Source organism: Thrips palmi, unplaced genomic scaffold, assembly GCF_012932325.1.
Source record: "Thrips palmi isolate BJ-2018 unplaced genomic scaffold, TpBJ-2018v1 HiC_scaffold_12, whole genome shotgun sequence".
Classification (NCBI taxonomy): Eukaryota; Metazoa; Arthropoda; class Insecta; order Thysanoptera; family Thripidae; genus Thrips; species Thrips palmi.
This window is the reverse complement of record NW_023144623.1, coordinates 9862317-9884174: the sequence shown is the minus strand read 5'-3', so window position 1 is coordinate 9884174 and position 21858 is coordinate 9862317. Positions and strand designations below refer to the sequence as shown.

The 21858-nt window shown below is 55.5% G+C and overlaps 1 protein-coding gene across 3 annotated transcripts; it reads right to left on the bottom strand.

Annotated features, from left to right (window-relative positions):
- Positions 1-1128: 1128 nt before the first annotated feature.
- On the bottom strand, positions 1129-21721 carry LOC117640470 (SIN3-HDAC complex-associated factor). Of its 3 annotated transcripts, none has more exons than XM_034376991.1 (7): positions 21658-21721; positions 15527-15680; positions 6784-6893; positions 6525-6678; positions 6265-6439; positions 5989-6184; positions 1129-5894 (listed from the first exon to the last, which is right to left on the bottom strand). In XM_034376991.1, exons 3-7 carry the CDS (start codon positions 6855-6857, stop codon positions 5369-5371), a joined length of 1125 nt encoding a protein of 374 aa, XP_034232882.1. In that variant the 5' UTR covers positions 6858-6893; positions 15527-15680; positions 21658-21721; the 3' UTR covers positions 1129-5368. The 3 variants fall into 3 exon arrangements, with proteins under 3 accessions (XP_034232882.1, XP_034232881.1, XP_034232880.1); XM_034376990.1 differs by lacking the exon at positions 21658-21721 and adding an exon at positions 21348-21611; XM_034376989.1 differs by lacking the exons at positions 15527-15680; positions 21658-21721 and adding an exon at positions 7692-8110.
- Positions 21722-21858: the final 137 nt, after the last annotated feature.

Below are 21858 nucleotides of genomic sequence, written 5' to 3'. Positions count from 1 at the left end.
CCTACCCTCACATTATTCATTATTTCTCAAAGCAGGATCCCAAAATTTGGACAAATTTCTATGCCTGGACCACTGAACACCTAAAAAGCTTTGTCAGTGTATGGGACAAGGAAAAATGAAACAAAACAATAGAAGATACTTATCATTTAATGGAATTGCTGTTATAGTATCTTATATACAATGAAATAAAACAACACTCATCCCATTATGTTAGTTCCACTTTAATGAACAAGAAAACACTAGCAAAGAATAATGAAAAAAAAGAAAACAATTAAATAATGACGTAATCAAATGACATATAAAATATATAATGGAGAAAATCACAAGATTACTTCATTTCTCAAGTTCATACCAGGACATAAACTATAAAGAACAGCCATCTAAACACAAAACCAAGTAAGAATGAAAAAGAGGACTAACAAGAGGCTATGAGATTTGTACTTCCAGACATCGGCAAGCATAGATCTCTAAAACCATTAGAGCAAGGCCAAAATGAACAATGAAAGTAAATGACAGAAGAACAAGGAGTCCACCTTCAAAATGAAGACACATGAGAATATTGTTTTGTAGATTGAATTGCTTTTGCCTTCAACCGTATCAAAAGGATGGCCATAACTATCTTAAACTTCAGTGAGACAGTGTACGTTCTCATTTTGTTACATTGGGAAACTAGAAAGGTTAATTCATTCAGCCTTAAATTTACAAATATTTGAAAAGAGAGAATTGGCATACATACCTCATACAAATTGGCGCTTGGATTGTGTTAAGTTGGCCAAGTCTTTTATGCTTGTCAAATAGGTAACACTTCTTTAACAATTGATAACAAAAAAAAATCAAAAAAAAAAAAACAAATCCAGAAACCTGAGATCGGGGCAGTGTGTAAGATTTACATACATCTATAAATAGTATTTATATATATGATATCTTACAGAGGCAGCGCATCACCTATTATGTACAAGCACACTGATAATCTCTTCATACATTCTGCAAGTAGATCATATTAAAATAAAATATTTATACGCATTTCTTGTCATAAATAGTTGGCATGATAAACCAATCAAATAAAAAAATCTGGTAAGTGATGAACAATAAAACATTAAAATGTGATGACAACACACTTTAGAGCGCTTTTATGTTTCAATTCATTGGACTTTATTCCCTAAAACAGAAAAACAAGGAAACAATAGTGGAATTGCACAGTAGGATCTTCGCATCCACCTTACATAATATTATGCTGAGACTTTTGATCAAATAAATATATATTATGATTTTACACAATTATAACATAGATAAAATGAAGAGAGGCAAAAAAAAAGGACACAGCATGATCTTGGCTAGACATGTATTTATACAACAAAACCACAGCGTACATCCTACTTAATCAAACATTTATAATAGGAATTGAAAAATTGTCACTAAGTTGATTTGATTCTTTGTCAGTGAAACAGTTCATTTTGAAGATCTCTTACGCTTACCACTAAGAATAAAAACAGGTTGTTTAATACATGGGAATTTCAGAGCGCCATTGTTATCTTGTTCAATACCAGAGCAAAGAGATAAAGTGTCTTGTGAACATGCCATTCAAAGAAAACACTATTTTTGTTTCAAACCAAACAAATGATAACAAGTTTCCAAAGATACAACTGAAAAAGCTGATGGTCACAGGAAAAAAAAAACACAGAAGGAATGTTATCATTGGTGTGGTTTAAGTATAGAAAGTTGTCAAGTCTTAAAACAGGTGAAGAGCCAAAGAAAAAAGAATCTTACTTCAGGAGACAAGAGAATGGGCAAGCAATTCAATGTCCAAATTTGTAGAAGTTTGAAAAATTCACTATCACGTCAGAATGTGTATGAGAATTAGAGATAACAATCTTGACGATGGATTAATTTTACACTACTCAAAAGGAATGATTTAGTTAAAAATAGTCACAATTCCCAAACAAATGGCTGTCAAAGTGACTGTCACAAAACCTTACGCATAATGCAGTTAGTGTAAGCAGAAAAGCCTTAGTCCATGATTTAACAACTCTGCTAAAATAATTCATGAACTTCAGTGACAGTGGAGGACCGAAAACCATCCAGGAGCACAGTCTTCAAATGATATGGTAATATGTCAATAGGCATCGAACTTTATGTCACACTTTTTCACTGAAGCTAAAGAAGATTTTAAAGCAGTTTTAAGATAACAATAACTTAAAATGAAAATAAAAGAATGGTGAAAACACAACCGGCCTTCAATAAAATTAAAACTGGTATGCAAAGAGCTGCATGATTCTGGGTACAATTGGATGCTATACATGAATTAGAGGACCAATTTGCTTAACTTAAAAAAGAAAGAACGGTCACATGAGATCACATACACAGTAGTGGTATCAATCTATGGCATGCAGCAACCCATAGAGTTCATCATACAGAGAGGTATGACTGCAATCCATTTTTTCATCAATAAATACAATAGCTATTTAAACAAGATTTAAAGAGACATTACACACACTTACCATAAGGGCACACAAATAATACTTGTACAACATGGAAAAGTTAATTTCTTAGCCTATGGTTAATTCGTATTTACCTAATAAGTGGACTTACATCAGTCTCATCCACATAATGGGAAACACATGATCCATAACATAGTAGCAATGCACTGTTCTCAACTGGTAAGTTCATGAGACTAGATCTTGATAAAAACCTTTTCAGCCAGTAGGAGTATTGATTCCATTCAAAATGCACACTGGGTTCAGTTGTAAATAGCTGTGCTACATCAAGGCACAGAACTGAAAGTCCTGCTTTTCAATGCACCAGGCTACTTAAAAGTGGACCCATAAGAAAGATATACAGCAGGCTAAAAACAATGCATGATAATAGTTGACAAGTTGATCAAGAAAATAAGGAACTGAAAATTTTGAGGTGATCCTTACAGGAAAAGATAAACACTACTTGAACATGGCCACATCTGAAATGCTAAATTGACCTCTGAGCAAGATCAAAGTCTCACAATGACTTCATGAAAATACAATGCGTGGCTAGGACACGTTTCTCCATCAAACTAACTCAGAACATGTTGCTACCAAGTTTTTTAACAGTTGTTTTACCAGGTAAGCTATAAGAAAATAAGCCTAGAGGGAAACAAATTACGCAAGTACTTTGAGGAGCTGTGCGTTGACTGACTTAAGATCGATACAGACTTGAAATTTCAACAAGGGAATAAGTATAAGACTACCACTCGATGCAACAGTTGACTTACAAAACTTAACATAAGACTCTTGAATCAGATTTCTCAGCATGACACTTAGGATAGAACAGTCCAATTTTAAATACGTAAAATTGCCTTGAGAAGAGCATGGCATCACAAAAGGGCAAAGTTAAAAAAAAAGGGAAAAAAAAAGTCTAAATTGTTCGAGCCACAATAAGTGTGGGCATCGTTTGGCCTCACACATCAGTCTTCAAATGCCACATTATTTTAACATTCTTTGGATAGTTGCCAATATCAACTATGTTAAATTGAAGACCGGTCCACCAAAGAAGACCTCCCTAACATATAGCGAGTATTTCTCACTGCATTTTTACCTTGCCAATACTACTACCATACTTTGGTCAGGAGTCAGCCAATTGTAAAGGGAAGGAAAAATTGATCAAGTACCCTTTGATTGGCATTACAGTCCCCATAAAATTTGTATCAAATTAAGAAAGGAAGAAAACGACAAGTGTTTAAAATGGACAGCCAATTTCCATAGCAAACCATGCTCAATCACTTTAAAATACTTGGAAAATTGTATTAGCTTATCATACATAAGGTATAAGAAATAAATTGTACTAAATTTGAGAGGAAAGTACTTAAATAGGCATTGATCTACTAAAATAGCAATAATGATAGTGTGCTGATATGATGTAGCTTATTCAAGAGCAAATTTTAACTTTCATCATGTTTAGACAACAATGCCCAAGTCATCCATGAAGCACAACCCCATCAATTTTGAAGGCCACAATTGCTATTGCTGCTTGACAGGAAATCAAAAGCTCTGTCTAACTACGCGTATGTATCAATATATCATATATATATATATATGCGCTAATATATATATATAAAAAATTGTATATTGGTAAAGAATATAAATACAAGAAAAAGAGAAGAAATACAGCTCCAAGCTGTTGCTAACGATGGATTTAGCAAAATGTCTAAATGCAACAATCTCCTGTACAAGAATAAACAAGAGAGGGATCGTGTTCAGCATACTGAAAGAACATCAAAGCTTATTGAGTATTGCAAGACTATAAATTCTAGTCAAAACATTTAAGCAGGGGCGGTAGTGGCAGAATTTGAACAAGCAAGATTGGCTCGGTTCCCTGCATTATGTACTTTGATTATGTATTGCTAAATGAGACATTGGAAGTTTACAGCTGAGCATAATCAGTAGGTCCTCTCAGGACTTCATGGATTCTGAGATTCAGAAAACAGACAGTGCCATAGTGAATAATTAAAGTCAGCTAACCACCAGCACACGCTAAAATGTAGGCAGTACTATACAAATTTCCTACACACCGATACAATCTTGAAGCTTTAAAAACATAAAGAATTTAAGTACTCTATAGCACAGTGGATGACAGCTAGAAATAATCCTTCCGACAATTTGTGACCAAATCCTACTAAGTATGTAATAACTGATGAGGAAAGATGGACTCATATGCTCTTGACAAAAACATTGGAACCACCTCAATTCCTGCACAATGGGGCTAAATATCTTCACAACTTAGTCAAGGAACACGTCATCTCTTTTCTCTTGAACACATTGGCTGGGGTTAGAATAGCGACTGCCACACAACAGAACTGAACACTCTATGCCTTCCTTAAAGTCGCAAACCAAGTGTGCCAAGCCTCAGGAAGCACATTGACACAAGCCAACATTCAGTAATCAGTATTATTGCACACGCCACGAGTCATTCTTACCTTACATCACATTTAATAAAATGCAGCAGGATCAAACCTACAATCACAATTATGTCTAACAATCAACCAACATGCTGAATACTATTATTTTAAAGCTTTCCACAGATTTATCAAAATTCTTCATTATTAATACCATTGTAAAAAGTATAAAATCACAGGAACAAAAGTGTTCCAACCACTTAATTTACTAAATCTGTTTGCTCTTCAAAAAGAGACAAACCTAGAAATTTGCTTTAAAATTGATTGTCTGTGAGCTTCTAAGACATCTGATCCTTCAATCTCACAGGAGATCAAATGCTACAAAAGACAAAGTTCTCAACTAACTGTGATAGAAATGGCACATCGCATTCCGCCCAGCAGCCAATGTGCACTTTAATTACACTAAAATAGGGGATTTTTAAAAGATCTAGCATGACATTGTGGTTAATCTACTTTCCCATCAACTGGTTGCAGATGACACCTTTTGGGGAAGTCACCAGCAGTATCATGTGTTGGAGTAGCCGCACCGTTTTCTTGAGGGCCCTGATTTGAGGACTCATCGTATCCTGAATCAGAAGATGAGTCGCTGAAGGACTTTCCAGGCATGCTGGCCACTGCATTGGCTACCACCACCTTGACTGACGCCAAAGGCAAAGGCTGAGGCGCAGGTAATAACGGGATTGGTGACCGGTGAGGAGATTGTTGAGGGGAGCCTTCAGGTGACGCGGCGGCCAGTACTGAAACAGGCAGTGGGGGCGGCAGCTGAAGATCTACCTGCTGTGCTGGCTGCTCAATTACAGGCTTGTGCTCGACAATATCCATTGGAATCTCTTCTTGTACAACTTCTTCAGTTATCAGTTGCGGCTCTTCCTTCACACGTGCTGTGGCTGCGCATGGTTTGTAGAACCTCGGGTCCTTGACAATTTCTCCATTAGGTCCTTGGAAGATAATCCCACAGCAAATTTTTATCCTGAAACACAGCAGAGTCAGGGTTTAAGAAGAGTTAGAGATAAATCAAATGTCAAATTGAGTAATAAAAGACAAACAACAAAACATTAACCAACCTCTTCCAGATTTTCATGTCAAGAAATCCACTGATTTGAGGAGACGAACGGTGTTTTAAGCTGGATTTGTGTTGTGGGGAACGAGACCTGTTCCGCCTTTTCTTCACAGTTGGGATAGCAACATCCCCATCTTCACTAGGGGTAGGGCTGGGGGCCAAGCTCGGAGGGCCACTGAAGCCATTTTCCTCCATTTCTTCTGCAATGTAATACAATAAAATGAGTCACAATAAATCATAAAAGTTATTAGATGAATATAAAAAAAGAAACAGAACATACCACCATCACTGAAAGTTGCAGGACTGCGGTCCCTATCGGCACTTTTAACATAAACATGCTTCTTCTTGACACTTTCCAGCTTCTTGGAGCCTTCAGCCTTCAGCTTCTTTTTTTTGTTCTTAGCTTTGAATTTAGTCAGAGACTTGGTACCAGGACCGGCACGAGCATCCACAACCTTTAGGACAAAACGTGGCACGTTACGGCAATGCAAACACATTATTGATGATCTCATAGTTAGCTCTTGAATAAACAAATCTTACATGGCGCCAATTTCTTTCACTGTCTGGAGGAAGCTTTTTCCAGCGTTTCACCAGCAAGACACAGGCATTGCAGATTTCACCTGAACGACGTTCTGGTAGACGAAAGCATTCCATGAAATCCTCCTCATATTTCTTGCTGTCTGTGAACCGGGAGCTAAAGCAGAAAAGAAAAACAAAGACAAGGGTAAATATATCGGTTTGGAAAAGGGTTTCTTTTGTTAAATTCAAGAGAATTGAGGTAAGATAAAAACCGACTGACCTGCTTGACTTGGCTTTGCAAATGCAACAGCCTGCTGATGACCGGTAAACCTTAGGTTTATGGAAACTGAACATTTTTACGGTGCTATGGTGAACTGGTCACTAAATTATCTGTAAAAGGGAGAAAAACAGGAGAAATGTAAATTTATGGATGACGAACTCATTTTAAAGAACATAGAGAGAACAAAATGGTCAATGACATCAACCCCAAAGTGTCAATATCCATCGTAGTAATGCACTGGATAAAAAAAATCATGAAAATACAAAGATTAGATGGAAGTGTGGCTAAACCTAAAATATCTTCACAAGGCACAGAAAGCACACCTAAACTGACACCAGCTGTTGACATTAGCTGCAACATGTTGCAGTGAAGTATTTGAGCGCAAATCCAAGAGCAAAACAAGGCTGGCTAAAAATACATTGCCATTGACAACGAACCACCGGGACGGCACCATTCACCATTCAGCGGCACTGCTTTCCCCAGTGACATGACGCCCCAAAGCATCGCCAATCTGACACTCGACTTTCTTCAGCCGGCGAGGCAACCTCGGACTGGCTGACGAGGGCCATCGAGAGGACCCTGAGCTGCACCGCTGCATCGCCCTGCCTGCTCCGGGAAAGCATCCTTCCAGGTCCTGAGTGTCCTGGGCACGCCATCCATGACGCCGTCTGAGGCCGGCAAGCCGACAGCACGGCCGTGACAGTGACAGGCTGAGACATTGCCACGACGGGCAAGGCGTCCACCCCCGCGGCACGGTGTCACGGCCCCCAGGTCGTCGTCACGTTGCCGTCGCCTCCAGGCGGAGGCGCCACGGCGTCGCCGAGTGCCAGAGCGACTTGTGCCAGGGCGACGCGGCGGCCGCCATTCCAAGCCACGGGCCGCCATTGCGAGTGACGGTCGGTACGCACCTCAGCACGGAGTAGAACAGGATCGGACTGCACCTTCGACGGCACCTTCGCGGCAACCACTAACCCCACACACAGTTTGTCCTTAAAGGTTCACAAGTGACGATCGTCCACCGGGATTCGCCGTGCTCTTTCAAGAACATGTCACCCACCGCCGTGGTGCCCTGGGATCACGTAGTCCACACAGGCTCTCTCTCGCGGGGCGCACAGATCACTAAACACTGACGCGCACAGCAGGAAACCACCGGACGACGGTCCTGGACACGCTGCAACCGACGGGCAGGCCCTCGGCGACGATCAACCGCGCGTTAAAACACCGTTCAATGACGCAGCTTGACGCAAAGCAAGCCGTCTTTGTTGACGCTTTGCCTCACAGCACCAAAACGCGCACCAGTCGTCGGCTTCGTGTCGGCAGGGCGGGCCGGGGCCGGGGCTGCTGGCCGTCGACGACAACGTCCCGAAGGCCCCGAACGCCGCCGAAGGGAGCCGAACGGCGCTCGGCCCGCGGCAGACCGCGGCCAGGGGTGAGGCGGGGGCCGCGGGGGGGTGGTCCGCGGGCGCGACGCCCGACCGCGGCGCTCGGCGCGGTTCGGCGCTGTTGCCGGCTCGCGGCCCAAGTTTCATTGACCCACGGCCCGCCGAGGCCTAACCGCGCACCGCGCACACAGCGGTGCGGGGTCTGCCTTCGGGCCTTCGGCTTGGCCGCCACCCCGCCGTCGCGCAGCTCGTAGCTCGCGCACCACTCGCGGTACGGGGACAGCCTTGAGGCGGCAACGAACTCCCCGAGTGCCAGATTCCAGCCGGGACCACCTCTGGCTACCTCTGGCAACCCCGCCGTCTCGCCCCGCGGCCCCGCCTAGCCCCGCCGCGGCATTGTCCAGACGGCTCCGCTCTGCCCGGGCTCGGCTCCGGTGCAGCCCGGCCAGCGTCCAGACACAGGCCCCGGCTGCACGCAGCCCCCACACTGCTGCGCTCGTCTCTAGCATTGTGGCCGCGGTGGTGCACTGCGGTGCACCGGCGGAGTGCTGGAGCTGGACAAGCAGGACGGGCGCACCTGTGTCGCCTCGCCTGGCCTCGCCCGAAGCTGTCCGAGGCCCGTCTGCCCGGCGGGTAGGCAACCCGGCGCGGAGGCGTGCAGCACGGTTGCCTACCCGCCGGGCTGTCGCTGCCGTCGCTGCCGAGCTGCCCCGCCACTCCCCCCTCTCCCGGAGGCGCCGTCGTACCCGTCCCGTCACCCCCGGTCCAGCGTCCCGTCCAGCCAGCCCGGCGGCACGCTGGCGTGCCTTTGCACTTCCGGCATGACCCTGACATAACAGGCAGCGCCGCCAGCGCGGTGCAGCGACCAAGTTCAGGGCGTCTGGCGAGGAGGCCCACGCCCCTTCCAAGGTGTCGCGACGCGCGCCGCTTCCGGTGCAGGTTCCTGAGGAGGTTGCCCACAACCACCAGACCCGTGCTTCCCCCGAGCGCCGCGCCGATCGCTTGGGTATTTTCGAGCCGCCGGCTTGTCGCGGCTTGCCCCGGCACGGCCTCATCGCCGCCCCCGCTCCATCCGTTTCGGCACTTGGGCCGTACGGCCGTACGGACAAACGAAGCAAGCCGCACTTTCTAATGCGCCAGGCCGCGGCCAAGTAAGTGAAAGTGGGCTCCAAGCAGCAGCAGCGCGCGGTCCTGCGCCGGGCCGCGCTCCAGCCGAACAAGCCGAACCCCGTCCACGACGAGGTCCTCCTCCCCGGGGCCGCTCTCGGCGCACCTAACGCACCTAGCGCCGCAAGCGTGGGTGCGTGCCCGCTCAGAGACAGAGCGACTGTTCGGAGTCAGTCCTAACGCACGCAGAAACGGCAAGCCGCAGCTGCATGGCGGCATGGCGCGCATGGCGTCGGTCGGCCCGGACAAAGGAGTGTAAAGCGATGCAGCGCCAACAGCAGCGCGGTGCAGCGAGGAGGGGGGAAAGGGAAGGGAAGGGGCAACCGCTGCAACCGCTGCACCGCGCTGCACCGCCACGGACGGCCTTGCGTACGTACCGCCGTGCGCCCCTCTCCCCGCCGCCCTTCTCCCATGGCCCGCCATGGCCCCACTCGCCGAGCGACGCACCGACGCCCCACTGCAGTGCCGCCATGGTGCCGCACCGCCGCAGCCAGGACGAGCCAGAGGCCGCGCAGCACTACCGGGTCACACTGTGCACTCTGTGCCACTCCACCCCACACCCCGATGGGGCGACGCGATGGAGGACATTCGGGTCGCGGGCCGCGTGTGAGGGGTCATTTACCCCTCTCCCTCTCACTCACACACTCTGTGGATAAGCCAGATCGGCAAAAAACAGCGGAGATAATACGCTCGCGAAGCGCTATTCGCGAACGACCTCCTCGGGTCAGGCGCGTACACACATCAGCCACTTTATTTATTTACTCGATGTCGCGCACATAGTGGCGGGAGAGGCGGCCCTGCTGGTCTGCCAACCCTGTCCTGCCCTGGGTCGCCCGGCCTTCGGGCACCTTCGGGCCGTCGCCTCGGCCGTCGCAACGACTGTGCCAACCCGATCCGACCGAGTGTCAGTGTGTGCGTGTTTTGAAGCTGGTCCAAAACGGCCCCCCTGTGGGCCCTGTGCCGTTCCCGGCCGGACAGACAGCGAGGGGGGCTTGTTTACACCAGAAGGCAAGGCGGCAAGGCGTCCCCCCGTCCCTTCCCCTCCGCCGAGCACGCCAGCCACACGCCTCCTCATAAGACCGGCGAGGCGAAGCTGTCCCACCACCAAGTCGGTCCCACCCCGAGCGGGGGCCGCGGAGTGAGGCGGGGACGACGGGGCACCCGCCGCTTGCTTGCATGCATACTCGAGGAGAGGAGGGAGTCGATGCATGGCAGCCAGCCTGCAGCCAGCGCGGCCAGTCAGGTGAACCGAGAACCAGTCCGCCTTGCTCGGCCGAGACAAAGGGTTGGAGCGAGCAGACGACAGTCAACGCCGAAATCCCCCTGGAGGCGCGACAGTTGCATCAGAAAGGCCGCCAGGAAGCAGGGGGCTGTGCGCGCTGTGCGACGATAGTGCACGCGGCCAGGTGGCCGGCCAGGCTCCAGCACCTCACCGGCCCACCAGGCCCACCCTTCCTACCCAGCAACACAGTGTGACACCTGCTGACTGACCCCGAACGGCGTTTCTGTCACTCGTCTCTCTCGCACTGGAGTGGCACATGGAGAGCGAGGGAGACTGCTACAGCACTGTTCGGAGTCGGCCTGCAGGGCGAAGCGCGAAGCTCGCCAAGTGCGCACACGTGCACGTCTCTCTCTCTCACACACGTGTCACGGCGACAACGTGCGTCAAGTTCGGCGGCTGGACTCGGCCGTGTCGCGACGCTCGACGCACGCGTGCCCACAATCTAATCACGCGGCACGACCCACAGAGCGAAGCACGACAAACCAAATCAAGGTCGGCGGCGAGAACAACGAGTTTCTCTCGGTCTCCGTGCGCGCCGCTCCACGGCCCCACCGCCCCGCCACCGCTCCGCGCTCCAGTCAGCCGGTATAGTTGTAACCCGCTCGGCGGTGATATCACACGCAGCGCGGAGCGAGTCTGCCCCGTGCGCGCCGGCACGTAGGCAAGGTGCATCACGCCCACGACGGCGGGCACGGCGAGCCGAGGAGGCGGGGGCCTGCGGTGGCCCACTTCCGAAGCCGGACCGACCAGGACCGACCAGGGAGCACAGCGCGCGAGAAGGCGCGAGGGCCGCCTGCTTTGCCTACCGTCGAGGTACCCGTCGGGGGCTCCGACGACAACAACAACAACAGCCCCGCCCCAATCACGGCAGTCCTGTCCTTATCAGCCCGCGGCCACGCCGGCCGAGATAACGCGCAGGCAGGCCGTCGGGGCGCGTACGCCGCGTGCGCACGTGCGGCCTTTACCGTTGGCGCCACACCGCGTAACGGGCTCACCCAGGCTCGTATCAACGCCACGCCACGCGACGCACCAGCCAGCCCCTTCAGACAAAGCGGGCCCGCCAGTGTCTGCGCCGCGCCAGACTAGGCTGGAGTCTAGGCAGCTGCAGCAGCGCGACCAGCACGGCCCAGCATGGCCGCCGTCGACGGCGAGCCCCCCGGAAGCCAGACTGCGGGGCCAACCAGCGCGCTGCACCGGGAGAGGGGCGCCGCGGGGAGGGAGAGAGAGACCTTGACGGCTCCGCCTGCACCGCCCGGCTGGCTCGGCTGGTGCAGCTGCAGAGCTGCAGCACCCTTCGGCCTTTCCTTTCACTCTCGGCAGCTGCAGCAGCGCCGCGTGTCCCAATGCACCAGCTGCAATGCCCCGATGCACCTCGTGGAGGCGGCGGCGCTCTATCCCCTCCGCTGGCTGCACCAGTGCTGCACCAGTGCTGCTGCACCGCCGGCCAGACACAAAGAAGCAGGGGGAGTGGGGGTTCTGGCTCGCCAGTCTCACACAACAAAGGCTGGCTGGCTAGACTGGCTAGGTGGTGGCGTCGGGGATGACCCCTACCTACTAATGGGAAGGGGGAGGGGGAAGGGGGAGATCTTCATCACGCTGAGCGACGCGCCGAGTCCCATTCCCGTTCCGGTCGCTCCGATTATCCACCAACTATCCGGCGCGCCCCCAAACGAGCCCGCTGTACAGTTGCCACCACCACCAGCACCACGCGGCGCCGATAGTGGACACCCTAGAAGACGCGCACGCCGGTTCAACGGCCCCAGACGAGCAGCGTGAGCTTCCGGCCAGACACACGGCCGTACGCACGGACCGCCACCCCTCACTCCCCGGTGCCGTTTCGAAAAGCCCCCTCGGCGCGCCAGACTTTTCGCTTTTACGCGCGTCTTGTTATTTATCTTATTTCGAGCGGAGCGCGGAGCAGCAGGCGGCCCCGCCGACCGGGGCTTCGGGCCTTCGAGCCGGCAACATGTGATGGTCCGCCCTGTCTGGCTGTGTCTGGCCCCCGTCGGGTCGGGCCTGGCTGCGCTGCGACCAGGTCGACCTTCCAGGCCTTCCAGCAGATCCCCCTGCCCCCGCACACCCTCCACACACACACACGGGCGTCGCGTGTGGAACAAGGAGGGGAGGCCTCCGCCGAGCCACAACGTCGTCGTCGCCAGACTCGCCAGATCGGGCCACTTACGCGCCGCGAATTCAAAGAGGCAAGGGGGCCTACTTGACGGCGGGCAGCACAGCCACACCGCGATCAGGCGGCGGTCGTCGGCCACCCGCGGCAGCCCCTACGGCCCCGACTCCGCCTCGCACCGATGCGGCACAGCTGCCTCGGCGAGACACGGCCGGCCAGGCCAGCTGCGGCGTGCTCGCTGCACTGGATGACGTCGATGACGTCAGCGCGGAGAGACGCGCCCGCTTTGTGCAGAGCGAGGCGTTCTCAGACACTGACCTCCGCACCTTGGCTGAGCCGCACTGCGCGTGCCGCCGCTGCACCCCGCGCCAGACGAGTCGGACACGCGACCGCGCGCGGCCCGGCGGCGATCCAGACAATCCGGACGGGCCGCCTGGCAACAGCCGAACAGCCAACAGCCATTGGGGGATGGGTACACAAAGAGGCGCGACCAGGCGCGACACTCCCCCCAACACGCGAGCGGACCGGTAATGACGGGGTTGGCTTGGGCTGGCGCGTGCCGGGAGGCACAGACACACACAGACGCGACATCCGCTGCAGCCACTGCAGCCAGTGGGTCGGTCGTCGCGAGGCTCGGCTCGGCTCCGCAGAACCGCCACCGCCGCCACGCCACGATGTTCCACATGGCGTCACGGCCGTGAGCAACAGGGTTCACACCAGATTCCCTTTTTCATTTTCCCTGACTTTTCCCTGATATCCAGTGAAAAAATTACCTATTTTCCCTGACTTTATTTTCAAATTTTATCTGCATTTCTGGAGTCAGTTGCATTCAGCTGCCACAAGTGCGGCGTTCAAACTCCATACTTTGACGAACTTTTCAAATTTTCCCTGACCAAAATCGAATTTCCCTGACTTTCCCTGACTTCCAGTGCCCATTTTCTTTTCCCTGACTTTTCCATGACTTCCCTGATTTCCCTGACCGGTGTGAACCCTGAGCAAGGTCAGGACCGCCAGGCCCGCCGCGCCGCGCCACGCACCGCCACTGCTTCGCGGCTACGCGGCGCCCGGCCGAGCCCCGTCGCCCCGCCCGTTCGACGTTCGACGGCCCGCCACTGCCGACCGGGAGTAAAGGCCAGCACCGCGACCCGCCACCAGCAAAGCCGATTCCAATCAGACTCTCCCTCTCGCACTCGCGGGGCGTTTCGCGGGGCAGCGAGAGAGAGAGGCGGCCAAGCATTGTTCGGAATGAGCCTGTTGACGGGGTCCGCCAACAGGACCCCGCCCCATGGCTGCTGCGCGCTGAGCGCACGCCGCGCACGCGTACTGTTCTGTTCGGGCCCACACTTACGCCTCCGACAGGCCTTGCAGGCCTTGCCTGGGTCGTGTCGCTCTATTCAAACGGCGTGCCCCCGCCCCCTTTCTCTGCGCCCAGCCGGCCAGCCGCACGGCAGCGCGGCAACGGCGGAGGGGCCGTGCTGGTGCACTGCACACACAAGCAGGACGCGCCGACCGCCAGTCCTGATCAATGACAGTCCACCGGTTGCGAAGATTACGCACTAATTCTCGGCAGACAACTCGGCGTGTTGTGGAAGTAGTACGTACGTGGAACCAGTAATCCGTCCCCGCGAGCCCCCCTCCCCTGCCCGGCCTGCCTCACCTCGAGGGCCTCCTTGTCGGCCAAACTTGTCCGAGGTCGACACACCCCGCCCCACCCCACCCCTCGCCCCATACAGAGAGAAAACCACCTCGCCCAGCTCGACACCTGCGGACTTGGGCACCGCCGAACCAAAGCGCGCAAAAGCAGAATGGGAGGCAGGCAGGCACTGCACTGCAGGCAGGGGGACCGAGACGACCGAGACGCGCCTGCACCGGGGTCCAGGCAGCTGGACCAAAGCACCACATAATGGTACCTGGCGCAGTGTTGTCACGTGTCCAGGACTTGCAGGCACTGCACGGCCTCCACGCCCCATCGGCCAACGGCACCCTGCTGTACCCTGCTGGAGCCCCAGCGTCTCCAGCCGTGGGGCCTTTCACTTTCCTGGGGTCCGGCCGGGCCGAGGGCCGGCCTCCCCCGCGGCGACCTCAACGCCCGAAGGGGCGCCGGCTGCGACGAGCCGGGCAGCCGCTCCACCAGCTCCACCGCCACCGTGCTCCGGGACACCTCCTGGCCGGCCACCGGCGATGCGCGCAGCCCCAGCAGCGCGAGCAGCGCCCCCCGAGGGGGCCCCTTCGAGGAAGTGCGGCTGCAGCCGCGGCGTCTAACAGTACTCGCAGCCGCCTAGCGCACCGCACCTCACCTCGGCGTCGGCGCGGTCGCGTGTCCCCCTCCCCCTCGCACGTAGAAACGGCCCCGTTGCGTTTCGACACCTCGCGGGCCGGCGCGGCGGTGGCCGCCGCACTCGCGGGGTGCTCCCCGAGCCCCCACCGTCCCCTCGCCGACATTGACCTAAAATGCGGCCCCCTTCGAGTGCCCCCCGGCTCGGCTCCCCTTGCAGCAGCCCCCGGCATGCTCGTCGCGGTGCTCGGGGGAGGGAAGGGGGCGACGCCGTCGCGGTGCTACGCGGTGCTCTCCACGAAAGAAAGTGTTGCGCGCCTGTTATACAAGCGCAGCGAGCCGCCAAAGCGAAGAGGGACTTTCGCGAATTCGCGACGTCCGTCTGTCCGTCCGTCCGCCCCGGCGTCGTCGGCGTCGTCGTCGTCGCGGCGCGCACTTCCCCGTGCCGTCCGCCTCATCAGCGCGTTCCCACGCCGCGTCGGTGCGTACTCCGCTCCGCACCGCGTACTCACCGTCGACGACGAGAAGGCGCAGCGGGGCGGCGGGGAGAGGGCGCCGTCAGCACGGTGACAACCGCGGGGCGGGGCAACCTTGGGCGCGCAGGCACGCAGGCGCGTAGCAGCTGATGAGTCCGACTGGGCTGACCAAGCAAGATGCAGGCACTCACTGCAACAGATCAAAATTCGTCAAGCACAGCGGAAACGAGAGGGAAAAGGAGGGCGCCGGCGGCGTCCGAAAACGAGGAACAAGGCGCCGGCCGCGACACTCGCTCCTCCACTTGGACAAGCAGGCCGCCGACGAGGAGCGCGGCACGCAACGCGCCGGTTAGGTTAGCCGGGCGGGCTGCGAGCATCGCGCATCGCGGCCCACTTGTGCACGCCAGAAGTAGGCCAGCCTTATGCAGCCTTCTTCGGCTGGCGGACATGACGCCGCGGTGCGCGGTGCGCCGGCCCTTGTTATTAAAACAAATGCCGCCAGAGCGCGCTACCGTCCGCCGCGTCCGCCTCCCGTCCGCATTCCGGCCGAGTCCGTCCATCCCATCCCCGGCGCGGCGGCGCGGCCAGAGACCCGCGGGACGCGCGCGCTCCCCGCGATGCCCACCGTGACACCGCGGAAGAGCGGCGCGGCCGGCCACCCCGCGGGGCCCCGCGCGGAAGTCACCCAAAGGCGCCCAAAGGACACCCACTGTACAACCTTATCAGGCGTCACAAGTCAGAAACTTCCATGAGATTTCAGAGAGTGCCTGTGTCCATATCACGTTCATTCAAGCACTCCTCCATCATTCATTCACACCTCATTAAATTTTGAATATAGAACCGCGGCGAAATGAAGTGAGCGCTACGATATCGGACGCGCCGCTCCTACAGCAGGACTCTAACCGCGCTTGGAATCTCTCCGCGAGCGACTTTCGGCCCGTGTACCTCGGCCACCTCGGCGGCGTCTCGGTGAGGGGGCCATCATGATGGCGCGGGTAATTCGGAGGACGCCGGAACAGAATGGCCGCAGGCAGAGGCCCACGCCGCGCCGCGCCGCGCGCCCCGCCCCCTCGTCTAGCTGGAGGCGACGGAGGCAAGCGTCCTGCCCGTCTAGCGTCCCTGAGGTGAGTCAGCCAAGCGGCCAGAGGTCCGCCACTCCGTCACGGCGGCGCGAGGAACCGCCGAAACCACAAGCAGCACATCGACGTCGCCGGCGTCCACCACGAGGCGGCGCCAAATTCGCCAACGGGGTGAGCCTCACGTCGGAGGCCGCCGAAGCGCAGGGCGGTCGCACGCGGCCGCGGCGCCACGGCAGTTCGGGTCAACGGACCTTCCTCTTGGTGCGCGCGGGGCGACCGCGGGGCGCGGAGGACGGGGCGGGGTCATGGTCCGCGCGACTGTGCAATGACTCCGCGAGGCGCCGGCAGCGCGAGCAGCGCCAGCACGGCCATCATCATCGCGGCCAGCGAAAATCGGGCGATGGACGCCGCGGCGACGACGGCCCCGCGCCAAGTGTTCCAAGGCGCGTCCGCCGGACCGCGGACTAGCCACAGGCAGGCCACAGGCAGGCCGCGTCGCTTCGCGTATCAAACACAAGACGCGCGAAATGACGACAGGAGACGGCGCGCGGCGGGCCACGGCGGCGGAGGGGCGTGGCGGTCGCGGCCCGTCAAGTTCAGCGACCACCACAGTGTGCTACAGTGTGGCACACACGCGGGGCCTATCTCAACAGTACAGTCCCCGAGTCCCTGGCGCGTCTGTCTAGGCGGCCTGGCCCGGGCCGGCCTGCCTGCCCCGCTGGTGGTGGCTGCCGGCGGTGGAGCCCAAAGACGCCAACCTGCCGATCCACGCATTCCCAGAGGTCAGGCACGCCAGGCCCGTGAGGCCCCGGCGGCCGAGAAACCCAAAACAAGGAGCGGCCACCGCGCGAGCCGATTCAAACCGAACAAGCCAATGACACAGTCGAGTTCAAACTCCAACCATGATTCGCGCTCGCACTGGCGGCGCGTCCCGTAGGGGTGCGAGAGAGAGGTCGACGAAAACATCGGCGAGGTTTGCGGCGAGCCTGGCCGATTTCGGCAAATAGCGACAGCGCACGTCTCGCCCTTGCGCAACAGACGACGGCCAGGGAGTCGGGTGGCGGACGCGCGCCTCGCCAGGCAGCCCAGTGGGGCGCTATCTCCTGGCGTTCGGCTGTCCGATGGCAGCCCATCAAGACTGCGCTGCGCCACGCCGGCTACGCCGTGCCCGCGTTATCGGCGGTGCGGCTGCATCGTTTTCGCAGCTCTGTCTCTCTCGCACTCGCGGGGCGTCCCGCATGGGTGCGAGAGAGACGTACACGACTCTCGGAATCATTCTGCGGGAGCCCTGCCTCGCCCTGCCTCTGGCCGTCAACACGCCGCCGAGCGGATCAATCGCCATCAATGAAGTCACACGGAGCGGACACGCCCATTCAGCGGCGGGCTTCGGGCCTTGCAGTGGGGTGGCAGACGGCCACGAAGCAGCAAATTTACCAAAATGGGGGTTCGGAGATACAATGTATACAAGGCACACCAGGTTCGGCCCCACGTCCAAAGGGGTCCAGAGCCATGGGCCGGGGCCGCCAAGTCCGTGCTGCCCCGGCACGTATGCCAGTAGCTCCCCATCATCCGCCCCGCCAGAGAGAGGCCCCAGCCCAGCCGACCGCGCCGTGACGAGCTAGCGACCCTTCCTCCCCTCCAGAGGTACACTACGCCGCGCGGCTACGCCATGGCTACACTTGCAAGGCATGTGGTGCGATTGGCAGAGCACCGCCTCGCGGGGCCGCGGAGCCCCACGGCCCAGCAGCCCCGACGCCCCCGCCGCCCCTTCGCCCCGATCCGGTCCAGTCCTGTCGGGGCAACGGGATCGATCCGCGAGAAGGGCCCTGCTCCGACGCCACGGCCCCGCCATCCCCCGGCAAGCTGGCAACCCCATCCCGAGGCGGCAGCCGCGGCAGCAGGCCGAATCACTTGAAAAGACTTGAAAAGCAGGACCAGCCAACCCCCCGACAAAGCGTCACCGCCCTACGCCATTTCTTAGCCTGCCATCGAAACTGCCGCTCACGCCGGCCGGCCGGCCGATGGAGGACGAAAAGCCTCTTCTCCAGCGCCAACGAACGGTGGCGCCGGAGAATTCCAAGTCCCAGACGCGAGCCCCGAAGCGTCGCGAAGCATCCCGAAGCGCGGAGGTCGTAGTGACGCCAGTGACGCAGGGGCAAGGACCTGGCCGGGGTGGGGCCCGATGACTCGGTCACCCTGGCCAGGGCACCCTGTAGCACACCCCTTCGCTACTCCGCGCCGCTCAGCGCCGCTCAGCGCGCCGATCGAACGCCGTGCCGCCCCTCCCACCCCCTCGCCCCGGGACCGCCAGCACAGCCAGGACCGCGGGGGCGATGCGCCCGTACGCAACAGCCTACGGGCTCGGAGCGCGGCGGGCGCGGCGGGAGGGTGGGGGTGGCTTCCCAGCATCCCCCGCGCGCTACACTAGAGCCCCCGCGCCGGCCGGCCCACCCCTGCAACCCCCGCGCTGCGCCGCGCTCCGCCCCGCCGCGCGCCATTCCCGCTCCCTCGCCCCGACCTGCCCCACACCTGAGGGTCCGCGGCGCGGTGAGGGGGCACGGGGGGGGGGGGAGGGGGCTTTTGAGGAAAAGTTGGAGACGTTTTGGAGTCGCGTGCGCCGGGCTCGAGGTGCAGCAGTGCATGGCGAGGACAAGCGGCTGCCATGCCGGGCTTTCTAGAAGGGGGCCGGGTCCGCCGCCTTCCACCACGGGACAGCCCTGAGTCACCGGCCACGACTTGGCTTGCCGGGGCACCCCGAGGGGCACCCCAATTCGAAAGACAACAGGTCGAGTGCCACGGCGGGGGCGGCGGGGACGCCGTCAGCGCCGAGCCCTGCGTGGGCGTGGCCGGCGTGGCGGCCAACGTGACGCGGCCATGGGCGCCGTGGGCAGTGGGCACGGCCTGACCAGGCATGACGTGGGTCCGGCGGCAGGGGCTGCTCGCGTCACTCGCCGGATTGGCAGGGAGGCTTGGGCCCAACGCAGGCAGGGCGCTAGGGACTAGGGACGCCGCCACCGCGCCGCGCCGCGCCGGCATAGGGCGACGCAGGACGCAGGACGGGTCGATAGCGCGACGACGCCATGCCCAGCCATGCCCAGCCATGCCCGCACCGCGCGGCGCGCACCGGCCAGCAGCACTCCGCGGCACTCCGCGCGGCGTCGCGACGCCCGGCGCCGTGGTGGCTGCCTGCACGGCCTGCACCTCCAGCATCCAGTGCGCCTCCCAACGAGCCGACGGCAGCCGACCCAACGGGCATGCCCCAGTCATGATGTAATTGTTGCCGGCTCGCCGCAGAGTGGCGCAGAGCCACAGGCACCTCGCTTCCACGGCACTTCACTTCCACCTCCCCCACTGCACCCCGGACACTCCGGCAAATTGCAAATGGCGCCCCGCCGCCCCGCCGCACGGTGGCGCGAGCGGCCACTTGCAGCGACAGCCCCAGTACATGCGCAAAGGGGCCAAAATTTATGAGCAACAATGAAAACAAGTTACTGGCTTAAAGAAGAGCTACCGCAGAAGGTGTACGGTTGTACATAAGTACGTCCCATCCAAAAGAGTACGGAAACAATTTTATTTGTTCTTAACTCATGCACATGTCCTAGAACGCACAGAGTGAATACATTTATCATCAAAGTTAAAAGCGTTTCAAGAAAACTATTAAAGAAGAGGGAAAAGAAGCCTTTCTAATGAGAGTGATCCAGTACAGTATCCTGAAACATCTTGCAATGACAAGCAAACAGCACAGCATTGCCTTGGGCAGACTCAATCACAGAGCACTCAACATTTCATGAATTGTGTTCTTATTTAGGCAGCATGAATGAAAGAACCATTTTTTCTTGATTATCTGACCTGGTTCTGGGTAAGCAGTGAGTAAATAGCAGTCTTTATGCTGATAGTGACGCACATCATTTCAAAGCTGAGACACTGCTATCATACTGAGATTAGTGATGAATTATTGAATAAATCAACAAGGAAACAAGTGATTGATCTTCGAATTCTAGAACAAAACTCAACACAGGGAAATGGATGTACATGGCCATAGCAAACAAAAAAAAAAACTAAACTGGCTTAAACTAAAAGATACACGAAAATTTATCACTGTGAGCCGTATTTAACTTGATACATTAAAACGTATTTAAAAAAGTGATTAAAAAAGGTACTAAGAGAGTGTTTGCCTGAACAAGCAAAACTAGTTGAATTAAGTCATTAGGTGGAACCATAGGTGGATGAAAGTAGAGAGTCCACAAAGACAATGCAGTCATACGAAATGATTGCCTTTGAAAAAGCAAAAATGGAAATACCATGGCCATGGCTTGGGTTGTGGGTCTGCAGCAAAGAGAAAACTACCAAATAAAGTTGACTTGATTCTTTGCTCATTTATTGGCAATCTGCCAAAGTGACAGAAAACAAAACAGGCGCTTTGTCACCAATTGCCAGACCTGTCAGATACTCGAATTCTAAACTTCACCGCGACAACGCAGATACCGTTTCTGACAGACGAACGTAAATAGGCCATACCTCCATCGCCCCAGGACGGCCGAAAAGATATTTTAATCAAAGAAAACCCTAAAACGGTTGCGTGACAAGACGATTTTTGGCGAAGAAACGAAAATTAATGGCGACATCGGATCAAACCGAAGCCAGCAATCGCGAATAGCTACTTCATGATGTTGCTGAAACTCTCGCTACATGACATGACAGGCCCAAGCAGCGTATGTGGCGGCATCACGAATAGCATCTGCACCGCAAAAGAAAAGCCCCACGTAGACAGAACAAACCTTCTCGCGAAGACAATCCGCCGGATCGTTCTTTTGGATGTCACAAACCAATCAATCATGGACTACTTTCACGAAAAATCAGAAAACGTTTTCTTGATGTGACGAGGTTTGTTTGGACGCTTGGTTGCCTTTCGTGCCTCTCATCCACACTGACTTTGTATCTGCGTATCGTCACAGAATACGGTGATGGCAAAACTTCTAAACCTTTCCCCAATTACAGATCGCACTTAGGAACATGTCAAGCTAGTATACATCACAAATCTGCGATAAATAACATTAAAACACGCGTTTTCAACAATAAAACACTTACCTGGTGGCCACAGATGACGGATATTCAACGGGTGATACTGCGCAGGCTTTCTGCGCATGACTACTGGCATCAGAAGAAAAATTGTCAACAAGTCAAGAATTGTTGACTATATTGCATTGTAACAGGAGATGTTTTTGGTACTGATACTTAAAAAATTAGTTTCTGTCGTTTTACTATACGAATATTTCATTTCGTCTTTTA

What these genes read in the sequence shown, in the direction of transcription:
- LOC117640470 (XM_034376991.1), bottom strand. Translation starts at nt 6,857, where the DNA reads ATGTTCAGTTTCCATAAACCTAAGGTTTACCGGTCATCAGCAGGCTGT. An exon ending in TGCAAAGCCAAGTCAAGCAG is followed by an intron (nt 6,679 to 6,783) that starts GTCAGTCGGTTT and finishes TTTCTGCTTTAG; the next exon opens with CTCCCGGTTCACAGACAGCA. An exon ending in GTGAAAGAAATTGGCGCCAT is followed by an intron (nt 6,440 to 6,524) that starts GTAAGATTTGTT and finishes TTTGTCCTAAAG; the next exon opens with GTTGTGGATGCTCGTGCCGG.